General features: G+C 39.9%; 1 protein-coding gene across 1 annotated transcript in view; it reads left to right on the top strand.

Annotated features, from left to right (window-relative positions):
* MYO3B (myosin IIIB) overlaps window positions 1–21,421 on the top strand; it is a 487,104-nt gene that overhangs the window by 203,326 nt on the left and 262,357 nt on the right. Inside the window, exons 9-14 of the mRNA XM_057503926.1 lie at window positions 6,053–6,208; window positions 15,629–15,725; window positions 16,672–16,788; window positions 17,394–17,498; window positions 19,913–19,996; window positions 20,806–21,008. Coding sequence (XP_057359909.1) covers window positions 6,053–6,208; window positions 15,629–15,725; window positions 16,672–16,788; window positions 17,394–17,498; window positions 19,913–19,996; window positions 20,806–21,008 — 762 coding nt within the window. The remainder of the gene's footprint in view (window positions 1–6,052; window positions 6,209–15,628; window positions 15,726–16,671; window positions 16,789–17,393; window positions 17,499–19,912; window positions 19,997–20,805; window positions 21,009–21,421) is intronic.

Genomic DNA, 21,421 nt, shown 5'->3' with positions numbered 1-21,421 from the left:
CTGGTCCCCCTGAGCTCATGCTGGACTTCTGGGGCTGTCAGCTTTGTCTAAAGGTTGGTCTGGTTTCCTGGCCCTTCCGACCTGGTACCTGGATTCCCAGGCAGCACAGCAGCTGCCCTGTTGTTCCACAGCCCTGCAGTCTCTGACTTAGCCACACAGAATCTGTGCCCATTACCCACTTCCAAAGGAGACTGAGCTCCTGTTCTAAAACCCTCCATTCTTCTCAGGACTTTTTTTCCTTTCAGTGAATGCTGACTGTTTCCCTCTGACTGATAACCACAGACCCATCTCACTGAGTAAGGCATTTCTAGTTATCACTTATCTGTTTCAAGTTAGGACCCCCCTTTCCCACCCCAGGTGTGAAGTTAGCATGCAACTTCAGCTCTTGACCGTGAGACTTTAAAACACCACCACATGCAGTATTTGTCAACTTCATGAAAACCGAAATGCAGTTAAAATGCAAACAGAGAGGTGATGTTTCACTAAAATAACATAATGCAATATCAGGTTTCTTAGCCTGCCTTCTTTGGAGGCATTAGTTATTTTGGGAAAATGCCTGTGTTGGTCATAATCCTGTCTTCCAGAATGGAAATTTCCTTCCAAGACAGATCACCATGGACACTGATATTTAACCTACAATTAGTGCATCCCAGGGAGGAGTTTCTCCTCTTGGCACTGAGGCCTCTTTGTCACTCCAGCTTCTGTCCCATGAGAGGGCTCACAGGGCTGCATGATGCATCTGGGGGCAGGGAAATGTTTGCTCAGAGCAAGGAAGTTTAGATATGCTATACCAACGCAAATACTTTATGATCTAAGGAGCGTGCCCACAAGAAGCAGCAGAGAATATAAGTGACACAATGTGTAACAAGGAGTGAGAAGAAGTGTAAGTTCCAAGGTTTGATCTGGTTTTGCCCTAGTGTGTGAAGTAAGATTGCTCACACTCCTGCTGTTCTCACCCAGTTCACCAGTATGTTTAGTTTTTTTACTTTTCAGCTACTCTTTATCAAGTGTGTTTACTCCCTGGTAAATATCTGTCCATGAGTCTTGATAAATAGCTTCCGCTTGCAAGCATCTGATTTTTGGGCCATGAAATGGCAGTTTACAACAAGGCAGCTATGTCTCAACAGCATTTTTTCTGGCCGTAGAAAGAGCACAGGCGCCGCCAGCTTCAGAGCCCAGCACAGAAGCCCCACCTTGTTTCTTGCTAAGAAATGTCTCCTTTTCCCCCATTTCTGGCAGGAACCAGGCTGGGAGATCATAGTAAATGGCTTTAACAACCTGTGTTTAATGTGGTGACACTAATGAATTCTGAGAATTAATCTTCAGCCAAGAGAGCATGATGGAAAGTATTAGAATTTCAAATTAGGTAATGGACTGATTTCCTTCAAGGCTGAAATTTGCTTCCTTTTTCTTCTGGTGGACTTTTCTGCAATATTCAAAAGGCCATCATAACTGTATAAATCTAGCAGAAATCCAGGTAATACATCATGGTCGTTTTGTTTTATTTTCTTGCTTTGTTTTGTTTTTAGCACAGAAATAACCACACCTAAATCCAGACTTTAAAACATGATTTTAAAACATCTGCGAGTGGAAGAATTACTTAATGACTTTGAAAAAAAGTAGTATCCCTAAATCTAGTCCTTGTTCAATTTATTTTTTCCAGAGTAAAAGACTCTGGGAAGAACTAAGCTTGTGGAATGTACTCCCTGAGTCTGAGACACCATCTCTGCAAAAACACCACCATACCGGTGCCTCAGATGTGCTGGCAGCCATGAGGAGCTCTCTGCCTCCCCTCGTCAGCTGAGATGAGGACTCTGCTGGCCATTCCCATAGCCTGGTACTGGTTCCTTGCAGCAGAGCTTCAGAAGATGTCATTCGCAGGCCCCTGGTTCCCCTGACACAGCAAAGGGTCTGTGGGCAAGTAAATTTGGAAACATGGATTTAAACAAAATCGAGTTGTTGCCTTACCCACATATTTCTAAGAACACTTAATATGCTCATATACATTATAAAAGTCCAGAATTAGTTGGTTTGGAAAATCACCAATGTTTCCGAAACTGTTTTGATGAGTACACTAGTTTCACTTTCCAGTGGACTGTCTTGCATGTCTAGTCTTTCACCCAATTCACCACCTCACACTGGCTGGCCCCTGTTTCCCACACAGAGGTTAACACTTTCTGCATTCTCTTGTAAAAACTGCTCCATCCCCAGCTGGGGGAAAATACTTTGCATCTGGAGTTTGCAATTCCTGGTTTAATAAGCAATCCTGAAATAAATAGGCATATTATAACTTCCTTAGTAGTATCCCTAAATCTAGTCCTTGTTCAATTTATGTTTCCTTAGTTTTCCATGTTTATTCTTCAAATCAGTTTAGAGGGTTCCATCATGCTTTTAAAAAGTACATGGAGGCTGTCAAGAGTTTAGTTAATTCTAACTTAATCCACAGAATCCCTGAGTGGAAGGAGAATTAGATGGAAATGATAAGCTGACAAGCTTAAACACTATGAGTTTGGGGCACTAGGTTGCAAGTGTTAAACAATAAAGAATGCCCTGGTCAAAGCTGGTAAAGGGCCTGAAGAATCGTTTTACCTAAGGCTGCTTGAATAGTGGAGGCCAGTGCTCTGGCGACTCCATCTCCTGGCTGCACAGCCTGCCTGGCCTGGCCTGCTGGAGCGCCGATCCAGTTTCCCAACCTTGAGATGCCTTGGACTTCTTCTCTAGCAATCAATTTCAATTTAGTTCCCAGGCTTCCCCTCAAACGGAGCTCACCTGTCACCTGCCCCACTGAGCTTCCCTGCCTGAAGCTCCCCACCCACCGCCCTGCCTGGGATTGTTCTGCAGGTGCAGGGGTGCTGTTTTGAACAATACATTGCAAGTAGGAAGGTTCCTGCTGTGGGAGCCAGGGGACCGGCCTTATCACTATCAGGACTGGGCTTTAACTTTCTCACTTCATAGAAGAGGGATTAGAACAGAAAATCTTAGTTCCTTATCTCAACTCTATGCTTTTGTGTGATTATTTCTGATTCTAAATACATAAGCAAACACTGGCTTTTGCTGTTTCCTATTTCTCTTGTCTTTCGATCTTTCCAATCAGATTTTATATCCTTGAGGAAAAGGATCATAAGTTTTTTATGAATTAATTTATTTTGGCCAATTCTGGCTGTGTAATAAATGTGGAACAAATGAAATATGATACCAATTACCTGGTATCTAGTAATGCAAGACTTTCAGCCATATCTGCTTCTAAGGTAGAACTTTGCTTTATTTATCAGTAAAATAATAATTTCATTTCAGTCTGGGTTTTTGCTTCCCATGCGAAAAAAGTATGCAGGAGCATTTGAGAATAAGGCTGTGCCCTACAGTTCTTCATGCCCTTCTAAAAATCCTCCAGCACAACTGAGTAGGTCACAACTCTGCTTAGCATTCTTCCCATATGCACTCATTTTCAGTTTTACTGATCTGATGATCTGACATTTAGCCCATGTGGGTCTCACTGAGAGAACTAACCAATATTCTTAATGGTTGCTTCCAGAGAGCATAATGCCTACCATTGTCCTATCTTGGATCTTCAAGAGACAGCAGATTCACTCATCAGTTTCTTCTTTATCTGATTATCTTACCCATTATTGAGTCCCCACTTCATTATTGAGTCTCCATTTCTCCCACTCCCTCTGTAATCTACATTAAGATCTTCTCAAAAATACCAAATAATCCTGCAACCTTCTGGGCAGCCTTGCTCTGCCACTAGGCATTCAAATCATGAAACAAGATGCAGCATCTTTAATTTCACCCCCCGGGTCCAGTAGAAAGGTGTTTCATAAGGCTGGGGTCTGGGCTGCGGGGCCCCTCCAGCCCCATCCAAGAAGCTATAAGCACTGAAGTACCAGAAGGGTCTTACTTTCAGGGCTCGCCTGGAATGCCGTCCAAGGCACCCATCCTGAGGGGCAAGGTAGAGGCGGCTCCAGTCCACTCCCCACTGACATGCTCTGAATTCTCTGTTAGTTTCCAGGCCTCCCACCTTCAGTCTCGGCCATGAGTTCAGTCACTTGAAAAGCCGGTACCAGTCAGGGGTCGGCTGGGGGCTGCCCTAGTGGGCTTGCTCTTTCTTCCTTCTTCAGGGAGCAGTTAGTGGCAGTCAGAGGACATTTCAACAGAAAATTTTAAAAAAGGGAGGGAACCCCACAGATATGACCTGACCTACCTCTGGGCAGATCACTGTGCCGCCGAGCTATAGGGCCCAGCAGTTCCGGGGCTCTCATCCTGCCCATGCGCTCTGAAGCTCCAGGGGAGCATGTGGAGCCACCACCACCACCACCTGCAGGAGGAACTCTCAGAGGACACCCACTGTTCTCACTTAAGGAATTTTCATAAACCATCTCTCAAGCCAGGAGAACGGAGTCATACGTGAGGGGTCAGTATGTGTTACTGACCGTGTAACTACCAAGAGGTTCCTTTTTTTCCCAGATGCTTAGGGAAGCATTAGCATTTATTTTCCCTTCGTGGTCACATGTACATACACAGACAAATATACATGGAATCCAGTGAAGATTGCTGGATTAAAGACATGAACATAGTATTTTTAAGCATGTGCACTGATTTTTTTATTTTTGGTTGGAAAAAAAATAGATTATTCAAAATGCCCCTGAACCTCTAAAAGTCAGATGATTGGTTCCTTCCCGTGGCAAGGCAGAGGTGGTATTTATAGTCGTTGCAAGCAGCAGAATGGAGATAAGCTCCATTCCTTTGGCTCTCCTAGCTGAAAGCTCCAGTTCAGACAGATCAGAAGTCCCTTGAATCAGTTCTGCAATGGCTGACTAGGAAGGTTACTGATTATCTTTGCAGGATTAGAAGGTTAGGGATGTGAACGTGGTTTGAAGTGTAAACTGCAAAGGTTAAAGCCTTTTTGTAAATCCAACAGTTGAGGATTGTTTTAGGAACTCTGCTTAAATGTTTTGAAAAGATGCTCTAAGTGAGGCTGAACATTTTTACCATTTGTCAATGCATTTCATTATTTAAAATATGTTGTGTTTTAAATGTTGCTGGCATGTCATTACTGGGAAAACTGGAAACATTTATTGCACGGAGTGGGCAGCGTGACATCCAGTATTTATCTTAAGCCTCCAATGCGAGCTAAAGACTGATAGCTCAAAAGGGCGGATGTTGAAATTTCTTCCTCCTGTCGAGGACAGATACTCAGAAGGAAATGCTATGGTAACTGGAGGGGTATTTATCTGATTCCATTTCACTAGAAATTTCTTTGTGTCAAAATAATCTTTAATAATACAGAGCATACAGCAAGATGTACCAAATCATTGTTTCTTTGAAAAGGGCATTGAATCTGAAACAAGGAAGTAGTTACACTGGTACAGCTTTAACCAATTAAACACAGAGGAGTTCAAAATGCAGCCAGATTTTTACCATTTTGAATGGACTTTTTGTTCCCTGTCTGCATAATTCCATTCCAATTCATCTGAATTATAGTGTAGTCATTTCCTGTTCTGAGTTTTTTTTTTGCTTCAGAAGACATTAGAAATCAAGGTGTTATGAAGGTTTCTGTATGATTAATTTCTTTCCTCGCAAACTCCTAAAATGCATTTTTCCCCACCACCAAATAATGGACATTTATATTATACATTTCAGATATCATTTCATTTAAGTGATAGTATGTAATTTTACATGCTTTTAAAAAATGAAGTATATAGACTAATCAACTTGATTCCATTTTAAACAATTTTCTGTAATGAAAATTCAGAAAATTCAGTCTGGTCTGTCTGTTTTTTCAGTGTTTTGAGTACTTCAAATTAAATTGATGACAAAAATGGATTGTGTTTTCAGTATGTACCTAAAACAAACTCAGATTTCTGATGTTTCAATTAATTCAACTAGTGGATAATTATTTTTTTTCTATGTTTTGGCACATGTGAATAAAGAAAGAACTGTATAAGGTTAATGAGCAGGTTTTATAAATGAGTTTTTTCACCTCTTCTCTCCCTTAATCATAGAGGAACTGAATGTCAAAGATTGTGCATTGTTTGTTGATTTTTGTAAATAGGTGTCTTATTAAGGATTTTGAAAGGCGGCCTTCAGTCACACATCTCCTCCGACATCCATTTATTAAAGGAGTCCATGGGAACGCTTTGTTTCTGCAAAAACAGCTGGCTGAGGTTCTTCAAGACCAGAAGCGTCTAAACCCTGCTGTTAAAACCAGGTATGGAGCTCAGCACCGTCCTGCTGCTTCTCTCATTATTTATAAAAATGGCATGTCATGTATTTTGATTTGCCCAACATTTATTACTGGTAATTATCACATCTCTGCATTTTTGAGATTTCATTTACAGGACGTTACATGCTTCCTGCTCTGTGGATGTGATCAGGAGAGCTTCAGAAACAAGCTGTGGGTTTCACCCTTGTGGCTCATTTCCTGTAACCCTGGCTGAGGTCTCACTCTGCCCTTGTGTTCTAGTTAAAAGCCAACTCATGTATATTTATATTTAATATAAGTGTGAATTTTTTTAAGCAAATACAGATAACTCTATGAAAACAGCCACGACTGATATTCTGTGAGATTTTTACTTGGCTGTTATGGACTAATGAGTAAAAATGTAGGCTTAAAGTGATTTTGGAAAGATTACAAGTTAAACACGGGAGACTTTTTATGTGCTCTGAGATCATTTTCTTTAGTGAAAAATTCCTTAGAGGCAATTTGTATTTTTAATTGTTTTTTTCCCCTCGGATAATGTCTATGCTATCTAACGAACTGTGATTTTTCCCTTTCCTGTTTTAAAGGGTAGATTTTTATAAATAAATGTTTATTTTCAGAGGCAGTTTCTTAAAACAGTATTCCATGGTGGTCTCTAAGAAATAGATCTTTGGTGTCTGTCCAGAGGGTGGCAGAATTTTCCCTTTAAAAAAAAATGTAAATACAAATAGACCTGCTTCCTCAGCTCAGCAATTATTTGGCTTTATAAAACTGGCCATGAGGCAGATAAGCTCTAATCCATTATTATTAAAAGAACGTTTGAAGGACTAGGGGTGAAGAAAATAAAATATCGCAAGTCACAAGTTCTGGAAATATTCCTGTATTCTGCAGAAAGCTGTTTACAAATCAAAAAACATCAGAACTCCTGGGGCTGGAGACAAGTTTCAAGGTGACTGTATCTTAACTCCTCCCCAACACCCAACCAGGTTCCCTTTCAGATAATAAAACATACTTTTTCCTACTCTCTCCCCTTTACCACTGCCACTTCTGTGGGGTGGAAAATTAGAGAAATTCTTGTGACTTTGGTGTCTTTTCGAAGCAGGAATTTGTGTTTAAGTCCCAGGGAACTGAAACCCCTTTTCTTCCCTGCTTTTGTGTCTGTACATCAGCCACTGCCCACAAGTCACCTATCTGCACGCATACCCAGACACAGCACCACCACCAAAAAGGAAGATGAACTTAAATTAAATTAAATTAAATTAAATTTACCCCCTGCCCCCAACCAGGAAAACCAAACCCAGCATTCAAATGCTCTGTCAGATTGGCACATCCTTGTCTCTCTGTGCTGAAGTCTGCTGCAGAACATGTTCTGAGACAGTTTGCAAAGTTATACAGCTTTTCACATTTGCCTGACTTTGCCTGTCTAGATGTATATGCTCTTTTTAAAGACTTTTCTCCTTTTACCATAGAAAATCAGACTCCAGTCTCTCTTACCCACTTTCTGTGATTTCTCTTTATCTTTGTTAAAGTCCTTTGATGTGAAAAGCCTCATATGGTTGCAAAGACTTCTTACAGGGTCTTTGTAATCTTCAGTTTTAACCAGGAGTTTGTTTTTCTTTGAACAGTCATTTAAAAAATTACAACCTCACAAATAGGTATCAAAACTTTAAACAGCCACGTCCTCAGGAGGTAGAAAGATTAATTCTAAAGGAAACACAATGTATATAATTGACACTTAATTTGCCACCAATCCCCCACTATTAAATAGGCAACTGGCAAGGAGTTTGTTATATAGGTATTTTTAAGCCCACCTGAAAAAATTCTCCAAAAATCATTTGATTTGGGTAATTCAATATATTTAAAGTTGTGAGTTTCCAGGGTAAGGTGGAAAAAACAAAAATTGAGATGATGACATAGACAAGTGACACAAATACCCAACTTATCACTTTTCTGCACAAATTTGGTCACACAGCAGACAGTACAATGGTTAAGTAGTGGTTAAAACTGTCTCTGTCAGGTTTGAATCCCAGCTTAGCCACTTATGGACAAGTTATTAAATTTTCTATTCCAAAGTCTCTTCATCTACAAAATGTGGATTATTTTCAGGGTTAAGTGAGTCAATGCATAAAAAAATACTTCAAATAGTGCTTGATAGAATTAACCCTCCATCAAGGGTTAACTCTATCCCTCAATCAATGCTACCATAGTAGAAGTAGTACACATGGTCTATTTAATTCAAGTCCTTCATTAAAAAATAAATAACTACTTCTTGGCCTTAATCTGTGCAAATTCATCTTTATTTACTTACTATTATGAAAAAGAAACAATATTGAGGTACTGAATGTTAAAAATGTCAATTGTTATCTCATTTAAAATCTAACATTCATTTCTTAATTAAAGAGACATTTATGTGTGTGTACGTGTCAGGCCCTATGCTGTACAGAGGGACTCCAAAGGCAGATCAGACACAGTTCCTGATAGAGAGCGAATAGCCCCTTGGGTGAGACAGACGGGAACAGAGGATGATGAAAAGCCCTTTGGCCAGAGGGGTGCCTGGGGAGAGAAGGCCCTGGGGCTGGTGGGGAGATGACCCTTGACCTGTCCTGAAGAACAAATAGAAGAGAGTCAGGGAAGGGGGTTCTTCTAGGTGGAAGGAAAAGATGAGCAATGAGCACAGGGCAAAGGACCAAAGCTGGAGAGCTTAGGGAACCTGGCAAATAGTTAACTGGCATTGCTAGGTCTGGGCATGGGAGAGGTGGAGGGAGACAAAGGCAGGCAGGGGCGGGTCCTGATGGGCTGACAGGCATGGGCTTGTGTTTCGGCACTCGGGAGCCACAGAAGGGCGTCAAGCAGGGATGTGCTCCAGGAAGGTCATTCTGATTGCAGTGTGGAGAATGGAATGGAGCTGGGCAAAGCTGGAGCCAGGAGGGACACATGAGCAGATTGTGGCAATTGCAAATAAAAGAAGTTGATAAAATAATGGTATTGTCAGGACCTAGTGGTAGATTGGATGAGAGAGATTGGGGAAAGAGGGAAGTGCTTCAGGGTCTACCCAAATTGGGCTGCCTTCCTGCCTTGGTTCAGACTGTAATCAAACAGAAATTGTAGGACACTAGGAGACAGACCAGTAAAAAGCCCTATCTTCCTCCTTATATCCTATCTGAAAGGCCAAGTACTTCAGGTATCACAGAAAGCTTCAGCTTTCTGCCCAAAGTATTGTCCACCGGTGGTCCTAACAGTCCTGGGCTTCTCAGCTGGAAAGACGTGTTTAGTTTTGAGAGCTCATGCAGAGAAGACATGAGACCTACAGCCTACAGGGAGAACTAACTGTTCCTGCAAAGGCTGGGAATATTCTGTCCACCTTAGTACCTCCCCCAGGAGAGAAAGAAGCTGGTAGCTTGAAGGCGCTGCAGGGAAGAAGGCAGGTTCTTTAAGGGTGGGGAAAACTTGGAGTGATGAAGAGAAGGATCTCATATAGAGGGAGACATGGAAAATGATGAGAAAGAAGGCAATAGAGGAAGCAAAGAGAGTGGAAACAAGGGCCTGTGAGGAAGGTTGACCTTAGAAAGAACATCTACATTGGGAAAGACACAGAAAGGTTAGATGAATATGTCCAGAAAATTTGAGGGATATGGTTGGGTTGGGGGAAGAGGGTGCAGAGGAGGTGCCATGAGGAAATTCACATTGAATGCCTTTATTTTTCCAAAAACTAAGCAAGCTTGTGTCAGAGTTGGGAGTGGGCTATGGACTCAGGAAGGTATTAAATCTTTGAAATTGCCGCTATAAGAAATATGATAAAGGGTTCATTAAAGATGGACATATGCTTGCACAATAGCACAGAAAACCCAGGTGGAACTTAACTGACTAGTATTCTATTGTAGTGAAATTAATCAAAGCTTAAGATAATGCATGCAGAGCATGCAGAAAAAGCAGCTGGCAGCAGACTGGATTGGATAGACACTATGGGTGGGCAAGGGACGACGGAATCAAGGTAAGTAGGAGAGTGTCCTTGGCATACTTTTGGAGTATGGAAGAAAGTGAAGCCAGAAGTGGTTCATTGAGGTTGAGGCTGGGTCTGGGTGGGGGAACTGGCAGTCACAATGAAGACAAAGAGTGGATTCAGTTAGAGGATGGTGAGAAAAGGGATTGTGAACTAAGATCTTGGGAATTTCTGAGAGATAATTGGGAACTAGTGATAGCTGAACTTCTAGATAAATTAAGTGGAGTAGAAATAGATGTTTCTAAAGAATCAACAAGTTGAGGAACCCTAAGATCAGAATGTGAGAAGAATTAATGAAGTGATTGGTGGGGGATGGGAAAACCAAAGACTGATATCAAGGAAGGGAATAGAGAAAGGGAAGTGGGGGTCAGGTGCTGGTAAAGAGAACACACAAGGACAGTGCGAGATTGTCAAAAGGGAGAGATTGGTTAGGGAGAACTATGTCTGGGAAAAGGCAGAGGGGGCAGGGAGGAGATGCCCGTTTCCCCTGCCCTGTCTCCGTTAATGGATGGAAGCTGAGCTAGGGCGACAGTGGCAGGGAAGTGGTCCATTTCCATTACGTTGAGGAGGTAAATGTGTACTCAAGACCCCTTCCAGTGCTAATCTTGGAGGGAGGGAAGGGCTCTGACCCTGAGTGTGGAGGAGTGGAAGTAGAGGTGGCCTTCATGATGGTCTTGACTACCTAAAAGACCAGTAGGCCTGTCTGAGTGCAGAGTTTAACCTCACTTGTACATCCCCTGTAATTATTAAGGTAAAACATTTTCTTTTCTTCTGATCCTCGAGTTATGGTTCAGAAGGCCTCCTTCTCACACTTTGTTCTTCATCATAGTTGAGGGTGAGGAAAAGAATGCATCCTGCCACAGCTATGTGAAGCTCCTGCAGCCCTGTTTCAGTCTACCTACATGGGTATCTCTGCTGCCATAGGCATGGTTTCCAGACACGAAGAGGCTGAGGAACTAAGGAGTCACTTTTGGACAAAATATACGTTTGTAAATACCATTCACAGGGCCAGCAATTCAAACAAGGAAGTCTAAGGGCCTGGTAATGAAGTATTAAAAAGCACTCACATGAAAATGGTTTTAACAATAATGCAGTCATAGAGATTAAACTATAGTGAAAGCAGCAGCACTTTAGGAATTTATTCCATGAGAAGAATTTCCCAGTGTCTGAATGAGTTTGGGTATTTCCTTTCCATTCATGAGCTTAACCTAAGACATTCCAAAATACCTCCCCATTCTCTGCTTCATCTGTGTCCACTGCTGTGTCAGAGGGACTTCCGGCCTCTGGCTCTGCCTCACCCACTCTTCAGATACAGGCCTTACTCTCCGGTTGTTTCCTTGGACTTGGTGTTTCAGACTTGCTCTTGCTCCTACCTGTAGTTCTGAGCTGAAGGGGGTTTCGGCTCCAGGCAAGTTCACTCTGGATTTGGTGAGACTGAAAAATGACAATGGAATGTTGGGGGATAAGAAGGAGTTTATACCAAGCTTTGTTCCCACGGTGGCAGGTCAAGCACTAGAATCTCATCTGCTTCTGGGGCAGTCTGCAAGTACCAAGTCTGACTCGGGTGCTGCCTCCTCCAGGCCCTGCTTTCACCTCCAGCCTCTGCTCTCCTCTGCCCTAGTGCCAGGCAGAGCTCTTTTTATAGCAACACAAGCAAATAATGACTTATCGCCGATGGGTATGCAAGCATGTGCCTGCAGAGTAGGCTAAGTATGACATCATTGCACATACACAGTGGACAGTAGATTAGGATCAGGTGAGGATCCTGGCTGTGGAACTTCCATTTTCCCTGCACCACCTTACATGAGCCAGGGATGCAGACACCATATCCCCCTTTTCCTGATCCCTGAAGAACTAAAGTGACAACTATTTACCAAGCCCCCACCCACCAACCACCACACAGCCCCAAACTCTAAAAACGAGTCCAAGCCGAAGCTTTGAATTTCTTCTTCTCTAAGCTTTAACCCCCAAAACTCCATTTATATGGGAAGCCAGGCTTGGCAGCCAATATACTTAAAGCCTCATAAAAACAAATAGGGAACTAGCAAAAAGCAATATGTACTTTGTTGGAATTTGAAAATGTCTTCTGAGTCATTAAAACTATAATACTTTAACATGTACTCTTGATTTACAGAATGCCTTTTGTTATTTATCCATATATTTATCCATCTCTCCACTCCTCTGAGCTTTGGAATATTCAATGCATATACCTTTTAGTTGGAAATCTGTAATTTTCACATTAAATAAGGAATTCTTCAGCAAAAATTGATAGTAGATGCTATTCTCAAGTAAAACACTAGGTGGAGCATGTGAATTTAAAGGAAATTTTAGTTGGCAGTTACTAGTGACAATGAATAATTTAACTCAGGGAAACTAAAAAATTTAAACCAAATTTATTTTGACTAATTTCAGTGAAAATAGACAAATATAAGCAACATAACACTCTTTATAAATATACGTAAAGTCTAGGATAATTAAAAAAAACAAAGTTAGAATAATTTTTTTCTTTTTGGTAGGCCCTCCACCCCCATGGCCAAAGCAGGAAGGAAGAAGAACCCTAGTTGGGGAATGCAGAGACAGGGCCAGCAAATATTTTTTCCACTTGTTGAGAAAATGAAGTGTTCTTTCTCAGAGTGGAAATACTTGTATAAACATCACCTTCTAGAATGCCAGCTTCAATTCTGGGGAAAGTAAGTCTAAGGAATTTGATCACCTATAAGCATGGGGAGAGGTCATACAATGCCTGTAACAGCAGATAAAATCTCTTAAAAATCATTTGTTGTTTACAAAATATTTTAGAGGGAAATTTTTTTATGAGAATTAAGCTGGGATTTGCAGAGAGCACCTCCATGATTCCTGGAGGTTAAATTAAATCTGTGTGTGAGAGAGCTACATGGGCATAAAATAGTCTGCTGCAGAGCTCAAAACAATTTCAATCCTGGTGGTATTGTATTGTACATGTTCATTCTGGAAGTCACAACTTTCTACTAGAGTTTATTTGTCATATTGCAAGTAAGGTTTTATCAGTGCTCCCACTTTTGGTTGGTAGTAAAAATGCCATCCAACATGAAGCTTGACACATTTAAATACAGTTAAAGCTCCTTTATGTCCAGGTCAGGAATTACTGGAGGAAAAAAAATATCCCTGGGGAACTTGCACTGATTCAGGAGTATTTTGAATTCTGATATCCCCAGTCTGCTTGTTTCCATTTACTTCTCAGAGTCCCATGCGTTTTGGCCAGGGAGACAGAGTGAAGTAGAGAGAGCTTACTGCATCTTGACTGGAACTAAATCAGTGGATGATTTTTTTTTTTTAATTTCTGACTTTGTCAAAAGATGTGTAAATTAACTCTAATTTAACCTATTTCATACATTGCAAGATAGGGATTTAGGAAGCAGACAAACGAACTGAATTTAATATGATGAAATTTTCATTATTTTATTAAAAATGTGTTGTAATATTTCATTTTATGATGACCTCCAAGGGAAAAAATGCTTAGGTTTTATGTGAAGAGGATTTGGCTGGAAATAGCACCTTCCTGCTGTTTATTTAGTAAGGTGGCTGGCTGCAAACAGACAGCAGGGCTGAGTTTTAGTAAAAATTGTTATTTCAAACCAATTTGATTTCTCTTTGACCTCACTGATATGTTAGAACCAGATGAGTAAACTCTTTGTTTAATAATTTTTAAAATGCTTAGGTTATAAATTTGATTTGATTAAGCAAAATTAAGTTTTATCTATTTTGGACCTTTATTTGAATTAGCAGCAAAAATGGTTCTAGCATACCATGCTTCAAATGCACCTTCTTCAAATCTATCAGTGATATGGAGATTGGGAAGTAAAATTTAGTAGGCAGGCAGAGAAAAAAAGCCAGTATGTTCTTTGCCCATTTCCATTGTATTATAAACTCGAGACTCAACATGAAGAGCTGTTAAATTTGCCCCTTCATTTTTACCAACTTTTGTGAAATGTGTGTAGCAAGGGTTAGCATGCATATCAGGATGTCATTACTCCAATATGGTAATTAAAGTAAAACATTTAGTAAATCCAACTCCTGGGACCTGACAAGGTAAAGCTGTAACCTTTAAAGCTGTGGTGATGACGAGCATAACAGGTGAAAGGCAAGAACCGTGCAGTATTTCTTCTTTGATGCTGAATTTACAATACATGGAAAGGCATTTTACATGTGATTTTATCTAGTTAATGGTATTTTGAGTAATGTGTGAAGTTGTACACATTGTTGATTCCAGATTTTGGCAAGGTTGTAAATGTACTTGGTACATTTTTTCAACTCCTTTGCATTTTTATATCCATGACTACATTGCTTTCAAGGCTCCCTGTGAGATAGACAGACTGGTCATGAGTGATTCTAACTATGAATGAAGAAGACTGAGATACTGGATATTAAGGATTTACTGAGTGGCCTACACCACATTACTCCCAACCCTGAAATTAGGATCCAGAGCTCTTAACTTCTAGGCTAATGCTTTCCTCTTGAACCACACTGAGTAGTGATGTTTATGAAGGAAATTGTGGGAAGGCCTACTCTGACCTTGAGTTAATTTTATGCCCTTAAAAAACTATATTTTAGTATACCAAAGAGGATTAGAATAGATTGCCAGCCAAGTTTTTTAAATGACTATGGAGAAATACATCTCAAGAGAAAAATCTCACATATAGGATACATATAAAGATCTTAAGTGCTGCTTTGTTTCTGGGAGCAAAAAACTGGAATCAGCTAAATGCTGATCAACATAGGACTGGGGTAAATAAATTGGTACACTTTCCTATGATGTAATATTTTCTAGTGATGAAAGTAATATGTATGTATATGTAAATATGTACACATATACTTTAAATATCATAATGTTGAGTGGAAAATGTAGAAAGAAACCTACAGTATGACATCATTTTTATAATTAACATAAAGAATGTATATTATTCAATGCATGATCAATGTTTACTGGTTCATTGATATTAGCTATATTGTTCTCTGAAATTTTCTATAGCTTAAAAATTTCCCAAAAAGTCGGGGGTGGTGCTGGTGGAGAGCATGAGGGTACCTCAAGAGAACTGCCCCAGTGAAAACTAAATGTCTGGCACTGAGCAGAAAAAATGTGAGGAGATGTTTATTTCTGGAAGTGCTGCAGTTTGGCATTCAAGAAAAATGAGTATAAGTCTTAGATGGGCCTATTTGGCAGTGCTCCTTACTGTGGTGGCTGGGAGGCTTCAACCTGGCACTCACCTTACTCATAGCAGTGTCCCTACAGCAGCAGGGGGAGAGCCCCACAGCTTGGGGGCTGGACTGGACCTGCTTTTCCTGTCTGTCTCTGAAGTGTTTGAACATGTCATGTGATAAGACTATGAATGAGCCATTTTCATTTTCTACTTGATTATCTTAATGCTAACAGTCTCTGGATAAATTTCTAGGTATGAAAGAATGCAAACCAGAAGAACCTATCATGTGCAAGATGTTGAAAAATACTGCCTTGAGGATGATTTGGTCAATCTAGAGGTTTTGGATGAGGTACTAAATATTTAGTAAACAGTTCTCACTGATGACATTTGTTTCATGTGAATTATCTGAACTTTCTCTCGTAGACTATATTTTCCTAAGGTCACGTGAAAATTTCATTACTTGTATAGCCTTTGGGTGAAGCTCAGGAAACTTTCGGTTGCTGTGACTATGACCCTGTGCTTTGTTCATTTATAGTCCCCAAAATGTCCTAAATGATGACAAGAAAAGGATTTAGATTTTTCTAATAAAGCCCTTCATATTGTAGGCTTGGATGATCTATATTATATCAGTGGAAATTCTGTTTTAAAAAAATGCAATTTAACCCCTAAATTAAGATGTTTGTTCTTCACAGAGAGGTGCTTCATTTAGGGAAATAGTGAAGTTAATATAGCTTTAATTCTAAATTTGAAAACTGTGATGATCCCCATTTAAAATATGCATATTTCATAGAGCTGTTAATTGCACTGGACTCATTTCTGCTGATTCTAACTCTGGAGACCCATAACTGCAATCCATGAGTCACTAAACTGTAATATAAAAGTGTTCGATTTTCTATGCCCACTATATACATTTTAAATGCATTGCTTTGGGAAATGAAGTTACTATTTTGTTTGTACTTTAGCAATAGGAACAGCCTATTAAATCAAATTTTAAATAAAACATTTTGATTGGAAGAAACAAATTTTTTTATAATAACAAATAAAACCTGTGTTGGATATTTCAGTGTCTCTTAGCAAATGATAAGTGGGTCTGTTTCTTACAGCATATACCTGTTTTTTTCTTCTTTCAAGGCAATTATTTGCATTTAGGATCATTAGGGTTTGTATTATTTAAATCAACTACTTTCATCTTTTAGAGAAAAATATTCTTGCAAGAATAAATGTGTTGTTACTCTTAGAACCCTCCCTTGATCGGAAATCATGTTTACTCTCAATACCATTCGCCCTCTCCTTAGGATACAATTGTTCATCACTTGCAGAAGCGTTATGTGGACTTGCTGATTTACACATATGTTGGAGACATCTTAATTGCCTTAAACCCTTTCCAGAATCTAAGTATATACTCTCCACAGGTAAGGGATGCCTTAAGAGCATGTTGCTCCTTAATAGGAAATGAGAAATCACAAGGGAAAATGAAAAGAAAGAAAATGTGAGAATAAAATTATGCCACCCTCAGGGTGTGTACCCTGCGCTGCAGATAATTAACACAGATGAAATTATCACATTTGGGGAGTAACTTTAAATCAAGATGTAACAGCAGTAACTAACATTCATTTTAGTGCTTGCTGCATGCCAGGCACTGGGTCACCTCCCCTTTTTCTCCCAACCCTGTGAGACAGGCACTATTACTGAACCTACTTGGCAGACAAGGACACTTACTGAAGTTAACTCCCTTGCACAAGTTAACTTCAAGAGAACTGCCTCAGTGAAAACTAAATGCCTGGCACTGAGCAGAAAAAATGTGAGGAGATGTTTATTTCTCATTCCAGTAAGCAAAGAACTGGAATTTGAACTCAGATGTTTAGACTCCAGGGTCTGGGGCCACACAGCCCTTCTGATGACACAGTATCCCTAATACGTGACAGAGCCTTGGTTTCATGGGCTACGGGCAAGGACACCTTAGAAGGTCCGGCAGAACATTAAAAGTTCCTTTTAATTTTAATTATTTTCTCTTCAGTTTTCCAGACTTTATCATGGGGTGAAACGTGCCTCAAACCCCCCCCACATATTTGCATCAGCAGATGCTGCTTACCAATGCATGGTTACCTTCAGCAAAGACCAGGTGAGAACTTACCTTCCTGTCTCACCATGCACAGAGCAGGATGTGTCTGTCTTCCTATGCACCTTTTAAGTCTTCCTGAAGGCTTTCCCTTCTGATTGCTAGTGCTGCACCAAGGAAATAGGAAATAAAATAGTAGCTCAGTGGAACAAGAACAGAGATAGAGACAGAGTAGCAGGAAAATGTGAAAACCCTTTTCAGAAACATGAAACATTCACATTAAGAGCACTTATTTTCCCCAATAAAATATAGTAAGAGTATTTCTAATATGAATATGAGAACATAGAGCCAAGACAAACCTGATTACATGGCAATGATTGTAACAAAAACAGGATGTAGGATGATATAAATGAAGTACCATCCTATTAAGTTCTCAGAATTTTTATGGTCCAGTCCTTTTTTAATGATAAACTGTCATGTTGAAATATGAAATACACAGGTTGACAGTGATCAGCCACCACACTGTTTAAGCTGCTGAAAAATTGTGATGGATAGGGTAAAGGTGGAACAAATCTTAAACTCAATGCTAGTTAAACATAAAGCTCACCCATACATTTTAACAGTGTTTTTACTCACAGTGGTGACATCCATTCTTTGACCCTTCCTTTATCTTTCAATATGTATATTTTCTTTTGTCTCTTTATTCTGTTTGAAATAGAAATAATCTAATTTGATGAGAATATTTTCTGGTATATCTGTACAATGGAGCACAAGCAGCTTATGAGAGGATTATTATGTGAAAATTCCTGAGACCCGCAAAGTCCTAGCTTTGGGATTGTTGAGGAACAGGGGAAATTTTAACAGTGCAAGTTACAATATAGAGTACATGTATGTGCTACAGGTCAGAAATTTGGCTTCTCCAAATTTTACCTTTCCCAGAGATTTGTCAAATGTCTATACATTCCATAGAGAGGAAGTAAATGGACAGAGAAAAATGTGTTTCTCAAGTTATAAAGACGCCCCACTGTGGTATCTTTTTTCTGACAGCACTACTGATATCAAATGTTGTATCTTTTCCAACACCAACCAGTTCTCCACTTCTCTGACACCAACTCGATGCACAACACTTCAGTTCCATTCAATTTTGACACTACCTATTTGGAATTAGCACAGACCCCACAGGTTCAGGCTCAGTCCCATAGTCTACCCCTACTTCAGACACCAGCTGCAAATGGTGTGTCTACATTTTTGCCCAGCTTACAGATTCCTACAACCCCACTCAGGTTTGATAACTCACTAGAACAACTCACAGAACTCAGGAAAACACTTTACTTACATTTAGTATAAAGAATACAACTGAGGAACAACCAAATGCAAGAGACGCATAGGGCAAGAAACAGGGGTGGGGGTGGTGCACAGTGTCCATGCCGTCTCGGGACATACCCTGTCCTTGTATCTCAACATGCTCACATCAGAAGCTCTCTAAATCTTGTTGTTCAAGAGTTTTTATGATTCAATCAGTCTCTAGCCCCTCTCTCCTTCCTAGAAGTTGGGATGGTGGGGCTGAAAGTTCCCACCCTCTACTCATGTGGTTGGTCTTTCTGCTGAGGAGCCTCCATCATCCTCTACCCAAAACCATCAGGCAGCAGTTAGGTTTGGTTGAAAGGGACTTGCTTGTGAGTAACAAAAGATGCTCCTATCACTCCCAGCATTCAGGAAACTCCAAGGCTTTAGGAGCTCCATGACAGGAAACAAAAAAAAAGACCAAAAATGTGTTTTATTATATTGAACCCACTAATCTCCTTTATACACAAAGAACTCCTAGAAAGGAATGATAAAAAGATCAATAGTACAAAATAATTAGGTAAAGGTATGTATTGGTCACAAAAAAAAAATATGAATGACCTTAAACATACAAAAAGATACCTAAACTCCACTCAGAATAAAAGAAATGCAAATTAAAACTACACTGAGATACTACATTTTGCCTATCAGAAGAGCAAAAATTCAACATACCCTATTGATAAGGTTGTAGGAGAACAGGTATTTTCATACATTGGTATAGTCCTTAGGAAAGCAGTTTGGCAGTACATATCAAATTTGCAAATGTATTTACTTTTTGGTCCAAAAATCCATTTATAATAATTTATTCTACAGATGAGCCTGCTTGTAAATATAATGACCAGTGTATAGGGTTATTCATTGCAGTATTGTTTGTAATAACATAAGGAAAAAACTCAAATATCCATCAATATGGGACTGGTTAAATAGACTCTGGTATATCTGTACAATGGAGCACAAGCGGCTGTGAAAAGGTCAGAGAAACTCTTAGGTTATGAAATGGACAGATTTTTAAGATACAGTGTTTAGTGAAAAATTAAGGTGTACAGTGGTTGATGTAATATGAAATCATGGCTTAACATGCAGGTTGTTCACTGTGCTATGAGTTCTTCACTGTCCCCCATTTTCTGTGTCAGTGCATTGTCATCAGCGGAGAGAGCGGCTCTGGGAAGACAGAAAGCACCCACCTGATTGTTCAGCATTTGACTTTCTTGGGAAAGGTATGACCACCCAGTTTACGTATTGTGACTCAAAGTCCCTGCAGAGTGACTGCATATGCTAGAAATGATGGACTAGTGGTTTTTACTAGGGGTCTCATAAAAACATACCATCTTTATTGTGCTTGTCCCCTGATAGTTAAGCCTCTTGAGGAGTCAGCAGGCCACCCTTCTTTCACATAGTGAGGAAAATAATGCCAGCATGAATTTACTAGATTATCAGCAAATAATGTTTCATGTTTTCAAACTAATAGAAACATTTAGCCATTAAGTAGTGAAAGTGTTTAAACACTAAGAACATGATCAGGGAGAGTCAGTAAGGTAATTAAAGGACTGGAAAATAGAAATGTCTGAGCAAAAGTTGAGGGAAATAGAAATTTCCAGCTTGGTGAAATGGACATTGGAGGAATGACTTTAGAATTGGTCTAGCAGTTACTTACCCTCTAAGTTACTGCAGTGACACTAAGAAAAAAACAATATTTTTTACTGATGAGATTTATTGAATACTATAATGAATGATTGAAAAATGTTAGAGAATCTCTCTAGTTAAAAATTCTTTCTAAACTGCTTAGGCATTTATTTGTCAAGGATTTTAAGTAAATTGTGGCCATGACTTAATCTAGCTTCATCTGATGCCTATGCACCTGGCCAGTTGCTTATCTGAGAAAACAATGCTGGAAGTAGATGTTAATTTCCCCAAATGGAGCTCTTCCTAAAAGAATAATATGAATTTTGTGGGTAGGGCAGGATGCCTGGCAACTTTGCTAGAGTAATGTTTCTGGAAGCTCTTGATTGTTGTCTGTTTGGTACAGGCCAATAATCAGACCTTGAGGGAGAAAATTCTGCAAGTCAACTCCCTGGTGGAAGCCTTTGGAAACGCATGCACTGCCATCAACGACAACTCCAGCCGTTTTGGAAAATACCTGGAAATGATGTTTACACCAACCGGAGCTGTGATGGGAGCAAGAATCTCTGAATATCTTCTTGAAAAATCCAGAGTCATAAAACAGGCAGTGTAGGTGCACTACTTCATCACTGTTTGCTCTGCAGTATAGACCAGGAGGCTCTGGAAATTTTCATGGCTCCATTCTCACCCTTTTTCTTAGCAATCTGTGCCCCACCCTATGCCTTCCCAGGAGCAAGGAATTATTTAAGCAAAGGATGTGTGGAAGTTTCCAACCTAAAAATGTTTGCAGGAAGATCACATAGGGCTGGGATGGGAGTACTCTGGGACCAGTGTGTCTATTTCTTCTGAGTTGGTTTTATCAGGTAGAATTTAGTAACATTGCAGATACTTGTAAAAATCATTAAGTCTCTTAAATTGAATCTGTTTACAGAGGAATAGCACTAAAGATATTCCACATGCTGATTTTTTTCCCCCTAGATTAAAAGATTAGTGCTTACTCATGGGCTTGCTGTGAAGACTAA

The sequence above is a fragment of the Manis pentadactyla genome, chromosome 6 (assembly GCF_030020395.1).
Source record: "Manis pentadactyla isolate mManPen7 chromosome 6, mManPen7.hap1, whole genome shotgun sequence".
NCBI classification, from domain to species: domain Eukaryota; kingdom Metazoa; phylum Chordata; class Mammalia; order Pholidota; family Manidae; genus Manis; species Manis pentadactyla.
This window is presented reverse-complemented; position numbering and strand designations above follow the sequence as displayed.